The sequence below is a fragment of the Talpa europaea genome, assembly GCF_964194135.1.
Source record: "Talpa europaea genome assembly, chromosome: 11".
NCBI lineage: Eukaryota > Metazoa > Chordata > Mammalia > Eulipotyphla > Talpidae > Talpa > Talpa europaea.
In genome coordinates, this window is record NC_140078.1 from 80,816,802 (window position 1) to 80,825,943 (window position 9,142).

Sequence of the window (9,142 nt, forward strand, 5' to 3'; positions counted from 1 at the left end):
CATAACAAACTACCACATTCCTGGAGACATTCTTCAAAAGGACAGAAATTCCAATTAGAAGCCTAAAAGCTCTCATAAAAAGAGAAGTATAAAAGTCACATAAAGCTCTAAAGATAGTAAAGAGGCACCCGTTAATTTAATAAAATTAAGTTACCATAGGAGGTAGGAAATCAGTGGTTTGCCATTGTCATGTAACCTTAAAACAAATTAAAATTAATAGCTTACCTGATTTTCCGAAAATGGGAATTTAGGTTCAATGGAACAGATCTGATCATAATATCTAAAAAACAGAGCAAAATTAAAAATTGCCAGAGCAAAATATTACACACATCTATGTAAATACAACTTTTGAACTTCCAAAGATTTGGGTTTATCCACTTCTGCCCATCTCCACCACTGCCCCCCAGTTTGTCAAAACTACCACCCTCTTTCTGGTAGACTACTCCAAAAGTTTCTATTTTCCCTACTCATTCTTTTCCATCTATTCCACACAGAGCAGTCAGAACAATCATCAAAGAAGCAATCTTCCCGCTCATCAGGACGGCCTTTGAGTTAGAGCAAGGGGGGTGGGGAGGGAGATATGTGAGTATGGGTATGTTTGCTGTTCTTGTTAATAGCAAAATTTGAATTATTCAAATAATTTGGAAGTTGTCTTATAGGAAAGTATTCTTGTACTTGGGAAATAAACTCTGGAGTATTAAGTACTCAAATATTTTAATGAATTTCCATTATACTTAAAATTACATTAAGTAAATTAATTACCAAATTACTAAAAAAGTCTGGCACTACTTGACCTCATTAAACTCTCCAGTCTCATGTCAGAACATTCACTATACATTCTATTAACTAAATTTCATGCTTTCTCCTGGTTCAAGATTTCACCCTTTTTTTTTTCCCCTCTGTACCTGGAAACTTTTCCCTTTACAATTTCCCATTATTCTTGTCTAAGCTAACACATCATCTAAGAAGTTTTTCGACATCCATTCACTCTTTCAACTAATATATACTAAAAGTTCATTATGCATCAAACACAAACACAAATTCTAGGACAGCAGAAAACATTTAAAAATATGACTTTTTTTGTGAGGATTACTTTTAGAGGGGAGACAAATAAAAACACAGTAGACGGTGGTAAGTGCTAAAGTAAGAGGGATAAAGTGAGTATATGGGGGTGAGGTGAGAAGAATGAAGTTTTAAATAATGAGATCATCTGACTACGTAAAAGTAAAAATGTTTTAAAAACATCCTGAATAACAGAGAAGGTATGAAGGAGGTGATGAAGAGAGCTAAGCAGTACTAGGAGAAAAGAATTATCAATCAAGGGAAGGGACGCCAAGAAGCTAAAGACGAGAGTATACCTAAAAATATCCCTAACACGGCAAGGAAGCCATAGAGCAAGCATGGGAGAAATTAGAAGATGAACTCAGAAAAGAAATGATGCCTTGAGCGCAACTGTAAGACTTAGCTTCTACTATATAAAGAGGGGAACTAGCAAGGGTTTGGACAAAAGTCACACAATCAAACGATTTTCATAACATTACCATAGCTGCTATGCAGAAAATTGATTTGCAGGTGAGGAGTAAAAGGTAAAAAGTAAGAAATCAGGAAACAACTCCAGTAATCTAGTCAAGAGATCAAGGACCAAGATGGCCCAAATGGTGGCAGACATATCAAGGGCAATTAATCTAACTCCTTCTTACACTAGCTTCCCTCTCTATTTACAGCTTCTTAGACCGCTAACTTCTCCTTTATGAAACTTACCATAGATTACAATACATGTATTTATAGGATTACATTTAACGTCTTTTCTCTCCAAGAATTCTAAACTCCATGAGAGCAACGTTATAGCTAGTTCCAAACAAATGAACTAGTAAGATACTGTTTCAAGAAAGCAAATTTTTTCTCACCTCTAAAAACTAAAATCTGGGCCTCCCCGGTGGTGCAGCGGTTGAGCGCTGGGTTGCGAGGCTGCCCGCAGCTCTGCGGCGCCGGTTCGATCCCCGGCTGCTCCCCGGCCACCGGAGGAGGGTCCCACATGGCGCGCAGACCTCTCCTGCCGCCCGCTGCTCCCCTCAGCAGTGTACTTCGGTCCTTCTGCCTGCTGTGCTCCCCGCTCTGGCTCTGGTGAATTCTCTCACCCTCCCGCACTTCTGACTGTACCCAGTGCTTGTATAAATAAATAAATCTTTAAAAAAAAAAATTGCTAAAAAAATAAAAAAAAAAACTAAAATCTAAGATTAAGATTCTCTGTTTTGGGCATAAACAGGAATTATTAAAGAAAGAAAAAACATATTCAATGGATAGAACAGCAAGCAACAGCATGCCCTAAGGTGTTGAACAGCAAGGAAGCATATCAAAGATTGGCAAACTTTTCATTTAGGCTTTGCCATGTAAAAGGCAAAATCAAAATATTTTGTAGACACATACCTAACATGAGAAAACTCCTGCCTTGCCCTGTACCCATTTTGCCTGAGGCATGTCACATGATGAGCGTATTAAGTACACAACTGTCCAACTGTCATGAACTAAAGATGTCCTCTGAAGGAAGACTGTCCAGGGAGAGATGCTGAAGGGGAAGAGATGCTAATGAAGAGGAGCCCAGAGGAGGGGAGTAGGGAGTGGGCAACACAAACATCTTTTTCTCCGTGCAGTGACCCAAACCCAGATACATGTTCTCTCCTCCCAGAGAGCCCAGTCTTATCTACTTGGTCAGCTGACACAGCAATTGCTGAATCACCAATTCCCAGTCTGAGATTCCAACATTTGGTGCCAAGTTGTTGGGTCAAGGCAAACACCAACATTAGTTGTTCTGGAGTTTATTCCAGACAATAGCTAAACAATATGGAATAAACTCCAACAAAACAAGACCAACTAGTGCTATTCAAAAGAAAGCAGCCAGTGCTTACCACAGATACAACAGCAAAATGCTGTGCCAAGAGTACCAAATACAATGAGCTACACCTAGGAAAGAATTCCACCACCTACCCCACACACAGCTGAGCCAAGATCACAGGTATTAAAGTTCTCTAGACAAGGAAAGAAGAAACAAAAAAATCTACCACACCCCTCTCTTCACCACTGAAGTAGGGTAGGTTCTTAGAGTACCATTAGAGTTTAGGCCAGGATATACCTCTTACAAAACCTGTGCTGCAAGTTTTCCACATGTAGGAATATGGTAAGCCAAATGCTGCAACTAATACCTACCTTTATTGATTTTATTTTAAAAATAAATGAAATTGTTTTTCTCAACTATAAAATTCTAAATATACTTAAAAATTGGAATGCTAGAGTGGGCAAAGCTCAGGATTTCAAGTCAGACAACCCTGAGTTTGAATCACAACTACACCAAGGATTAGCTGTGTGACTGTGCAAGTTATCTGATCTCTGTAAACCCCAACTAAAGTGAGACTAATACCTCATTTAAACATGAACAAGTATTACACCATAATTAAATATTTATAAAGCTAGAACACATTGTACATATTTGATATAACAGTAGCTACAGATTATTTTGCAACTATTCAAAAGTCCTGTTATAACATGTTCTAGTACTTTATAAAATTCATTAATTTTAGAGCAAATATCTAACAGTTCAATTTAAAAATTCTCAAAGGGGAAAAAAAAACTAAGGGATGAACACATTTCTTTGGCATATTCAAAGATAGGTATAGGACAAATTCCCGTTAGAAATTCTCATTTTCAGGGTCCTCTCTGGTAGCTTAGGGGTTGAGTCTCAGTGCTATCAATGCTACAGCCTGATTTCCACCTGAGTTCAACCCCAGCCAGGGAGCTAACCCACATATGGCACAGCAGACCTCTCCTGTTTCACCCATTGCTCCCTTTAGCAGTGTATTTCAGTAAATCTGCCTGTTCTGCTCCCCATTTTGGTGAATCCTCTCACCACCACCACCCTTAACTCTACACCCCATCTCTTCTATGCAAAAAAAAAAAAAAAAAAAAATCTCATTTTCAAAAACACTTTTTGTGGGGAAGTGTGGGAATAGAGAACAATCCACCTTAGTCAAAATAATATTGCAATTCATGTAAGCCCATCTAGCTTCAGGCTATAATAGGGCAATAAAATTCACAACCATCAACCAAAAGAAAGAACCTGAAGAGCTGGGCGCAGAATTGGTCAAAGTTAACAGTTTAACAAAGTTATCCTCACATTTATTTTCACACATATTTCATCAGCTAATTTATCAAATGAAGAATCACAGAGAGGCACTGTTGCAGTATAGTAAAAATGAACGACTCAGAGAATCAGGAGATCAGGATCTTAGACTCATTCTGCCACAAAGTTATCTATATGGACTTAAAACTCCTGTGTGAAACACTACATAAGCAACAGATTCTAGCACAAGACTCTTTACTCTTGTGAATGAAGACAGTCCGAACAAGTTCTTTCATTTACTAAATGTTAGAAAAGTCAGAACCCAGAAAAACCAGATTTTGTCAATGTTCCTATACATTTTCATGTTTATTCATCTATGCAGAATAAAATTAGTGAGACTTAAAATTAAGGTCTGGTAACTACAGATACTCCATGAGACCAAGGACCAAGTATTATATATCTTTATATCCTCGCACTGATTATCAAATTGTAACAACGTCATAATGCTAGTTATTATCTCCATATCGTCACTCCCAAATCAATAACTGAATTATGCAATAGCTGTGAAGCAGAACTACAATATTTTCTTTCCTGATTTATGAAATATTAGTGGTTGGAAAAAAATTCAGAAATTACAGGCAGCTATATCAACTTTACAAATTAAAAATAAACCATAATGCAAAAAAAAAATATTATCCCACAAAAGTATGACAGACAAATCTTTCAAAAAAATTTTAAAAATCTATATAGGGCCTCCCTGGTGGCACAGCGGTTGAGCGCTGGGTTGCAAAGCTGCCCGCAGCCTCCGCAGCACCAGTCCGATCTGCGGGCGAGGGTCCCACATGGCGCACAGACCTCTCCTGCCACGCCCACTGCTCCCCTCAGCAGTGTATTTCATCAGTCTCCCTGTTCTGTTCCCCGCTCTGGCTCTGGTGAATTCTCTTGCCCTCCCGCGCTTCTGACTGTACCCAGTGCTTGTATAAATAAATAAATCTTTAAAAAATAAATAAATAAAATAAAAAACAAAATCTATATAAAATAACTGAGTAAAAGAAAACAGAACTAAAACTACAAACTATTGGACCTCCCCGGTGGCGCAGCGGTTGAGCGCTGGCTTGCGAAGCTGTCCACGGCCTCTGTGGCGCCGGTTCGATCCCCGGCTGCTCCCCGGCCACCGGAGGAGGGTCCCACATGGCGCGCAAACTTCTCCTGCCGCCCGCTGCTGTACTTCGGTCCTTCTGCCTGCTCTGCTCCCCGCTCTGGCTCTGGTGAATTCTCTCACCCTCCCATGCTTCTGACTATACCCAGTGCATATATAAACAAAACAAACAAATAAATAAAACATGCCTCTATTAAAAAAAAAATTTAAAAAAAAAAACTACAAACTATTAAAAAATGAATGTGGAATCCGGTAGCCTAGGGGTTAAGTCTCAGTGCCATCACCAAGGCCTGAATTAGACCCCAGACAGGGAGCTCACCCACATATGACGCAGAAGACCTGTCTCACCCACTGCTCCCCTCAGCAGTGTATTTCAGTAAATTCGCCTGCTCTGCTCCCCACTCTGTCTCTGGTGAATCTTCTCACTCTTCCTCTCCCACCCCCTCACCTCCTCAAGCCCCCATCTCTGGCCTACACCCCAGTTTATCTACACAAAAATAAAAAAAGAGCGAGCGAGCTGGGTTCAAGTGTATTTCAGTAAATTCGCCTGCTCTGCTCCCCACTCTGTCTCTGGTGAATCACTTCCTTTCCCACCCCCTCACCTCCTCAAGCCCCCATCTCTGGCCTACACCCCAGTTTATCTACACAAAAATAAAAAAAGAGAGAGCGAGCTGGGTTCAAGCCTCATGAGGGCCAGCAACTAGCTGTGTGATGGTGGATAACCCAGCCTCTGCTTAAAAAAATGAAACAAAAGTGAATGAGAATACTATACATCAAAATCAAGATATGAATGTTACCAAAAGTAGATTAAGGGCCTCCCTGGTGGCGCAAGGGATTAAGCACCACACTATGAAGCAATCCACAGCCTCTGCAGCACAAGTTCGATCCCCGGACGGCCAGGGAGAAACCCACATGGCGCAACAGACCTCTCCTGTCTCGCCCACTGCTCCCCTCAGTAGTGTATTCAGTCAGTCTGCCTGTTCTGTTCCCCACTCTGTCTCTGGTGGATCCTCTCACCCCCTCATCTCTGGCCTGTACCCCAGCTCTTGTATGCATAAATAAATAAATCTTTTTTAAAAAGTACATTTAAAAAAAAGACAATCCTAAATGTATTAGCAAAACAAAAAGATAAGCAAATCATTCAATACAAAAAGACAAAGAAGAAAAGGAAAATAAATGAATGATAAAGGCAGGGAACTAAAAAAATGTAGACTTGGTAAAAGGGAAAAGTGGCTCCATACCTATAGCAAATCTGATCATGGGGGAAAGCATACATGTGTACAACACTAGGAGTAAGAAAAAATTATAGCTCCACATTACTAGATTAAAAAAATTTGCAACATTTCTGTTAATAAAAGATACCATAAACAAAGCTGAAAGATAAAAAAATCTGATTTGAAGATGATATTTGAAATATAAGTAATGGGAAGAGAATAAGTATCCAGAAAATGTTAATACCTCCTAAAAATCTGTAAGGAAAAAACAAACTCAATAGAAAAAGGACAAAAAAAAGAATAGGCAATGGACAGAAAAAGAAACTAAGTAACCACAGAGAAATAAGGACAATGCAACTAAAACAAGTTATCTCTCATCTATTAGTTTAGCAAAGAGCACTACTACTGTCTACATAAAAACTGCTTTGGAGATTTTTATCAAAGTATGTTAATTCTAAAGAACTGCTAAGTACTCTAAGGTTAACTTTTCTTTTTTTTTAAGATTTATTTATTTATGCCATACAAGAGCTGAGGTGCAGGCCAGAGGTGTGGAGAGTTGGGTGAGAGGATTCACCAGAGACAGAGTGGGAAGCAGAACAGGCAGACTGACGAAAGTACACTGCTGAGGGGAGCCGCGGGTGAGTCAGGAGAGGTCTGCTGCGCCATGTGGGTTGCTCCCTGGCTGGCCGGGAATTGAACTCGTGCTGCAGTGTCTGTGGATGGTTTCATAGGTTGTGTCTTAACCCTTGCGCCACCAGGGAGACCCCTCTAAGGTTAACTTTAAAAAATTATTATACTTAGTATCAAACTAATGGTCTTTGCAACTCAACTGTCTTATCTTTAAAATTGACACCAAGGGGTCATAATCTCACTGAGCAATCATTTCAGTATCCTTTGGGTGAACCAACCCCGGTCTCTACTAATATTCCTTTGATTCATGGAGGATGGAGAAGTTAAACCAAAAGAGTGACTCAGACAAGGGCAATTAAATTAGCCCATTTCCCATCATCATAAATGGACACAAGCCAACCAATCAGAGGCCTCCCATGGACTTCTGCCAGAGCTAAAGAGAAAAGTACTCTCATGTAAGATCCCAGTGTAATGGATCATTATAATTACAGTAGAGCGGCCCGTGGACATCTCTCCCAATACAAGAACAAAGCTGGCCTAAGAGGGGATCTCCATGGAGCAACATGATTTCCTAAAACTAAGGAATCAAAATGCCTACATTTCTCAGTCTAGGAATAAGTTAGTTTTACCTGCACTTCTCCTACCTGTATCATAAAACAGCTGCGTTTCTCAATGAAACAAAATACATCACACATAGCAAATGAGACTATTAACAAAGGAGACCGAAAAGTTTTTAATCATAAAGTGCTATACAAAGGCTCTGCGATCCTAAATAGACAGTACTATAAAAGAAATGTTAATCAATACAACATGAGCTCAGTATTTGCTAAGATAACAAATTCACTCCATCATGCGCATCCCTGTGTATAAACTGACTTCAAGCAAACTCCCTGGAACGTTCTATTATGCCAATCAAGTTTCATTTCCACCGTAGTTCCTAACCTATGGAATTCTCCAGCTGCAACCTGATTATAATGAACTTAGACATTTGTTCCACTGTCCCAATTCTCCCACTTCCCTTTAACAACTACTATTATGAAATCTAAGCCATATCAAGATAGTCATAAGACCAAAAAAAAAAAAAAAAAACCGGGAGAAGTTAGAGACCGCCCCCCAAAAAAGTAAAGAAAACTTGTCCTTGTTCAATGCACCAAGAGAAACCTGAACGCGGCTGACCGCTCTTCTTAGGTATCGGGTCCCCCAAGCCCCAGGGGACCGAGGGCTGGGGCGGCCCAGCAGGAAGAGCCAGCAGGTCAGCGGCGGCGACTTCTGCTCCCCGGGGAGGAATGCAGACCGCACCTACGCGCCGGGCCACCCCAGGGCGGGGCGCGCCGCCTAGACCGTGGGTGGCCAGGAAAGCGGGCGGAAAAGGGGGAGGCAGGAAGAAGGGGGGGCCAGGGGCGGCTGGCTGGCTGCAGCAGTGTCCCCACCGCCCGGCCCCGCGCCTACCTCAGGAGCGTCTCGAGCGCGCCCTCGTGTTTGTCCAGCGGGCGGCCGAGCGCGGCCCGGCGCAGCTTGCTGAGTTCCTCGGCCGCGCGGCAGTACTGGGCCTGCTCCTCCCCCGCGCTGGGGTACGTCTGCTGGATGAACTTCACCAGCGGCTTGGCCAGGTCCACCTCCGAGGTCTTCTTCAGTTGTACCGAGATGAACGTCGCCATGGCGAGCGCCTCGGCCGCGTTCGGGCCAATTCGACCGCGGGACGGCGACGAGGGCCCGGGCGCGCGGGGTACCGGGCTGGCGAACCGGCGGACTGTCGGACCGACGGGCAGACGGACGTACGCGCTGCCTGCGCTTGGGGTCCGGCCACTTCCGGGAGCTCGCGCGCAGGCGCAGGCGGCGCGGGGCGTGCGCGCAGGCGGCGGTCACGTGACGGTGTCGGCTGGCGACGCGGCTCTTGTGCGCCTGGTTCCTGGGTCAGCGGGCTAAGGGCCTGGCTTTCGCCACTTGGGGAACTCTCGCCTTTCTCCTCACCGCCCCCAGCGGGCCGGCAGAATGCGCTGTAGGGTAAATGGTTTTCAGACTTTT

The 9,142-nt window shown here is 42.6% G+C and overlaps 1 protein-coding gene across 3 annotated transcripts in view; it reads right to left on the reverse strand.

The window, feature by feature from the left end:
• The window catches only part of PDCD6IP (programmed cell death 6 interacting protein), a gene marked incomplete at both ends in the record, with an annotated part of 40,751 nt that extends 31,976 nt beyond the window's left edge, over nucleotides 1-8,775 (reverse strand). For all 3 annotated transcript variants that reach the window (XM_084247095.1, XM_084247094.1, XM_084247093.1), the window contains 2 exons: nucleotides 226-280; nucleotides 8,567-8,775. In XM_084247095.1, coding sequence (XP_084103221.1) covers nucleotides 226-280; nucleotides 8,567-8,775 — 264 coding nt within the window. The remainder of the gene's footprint in view (nucleotides 1-225; nucleotides 281-8,566) is intronic.
• Between the last annotated feature and the right edge of the window lie 367 nt (nucleotides 8,776-9,142).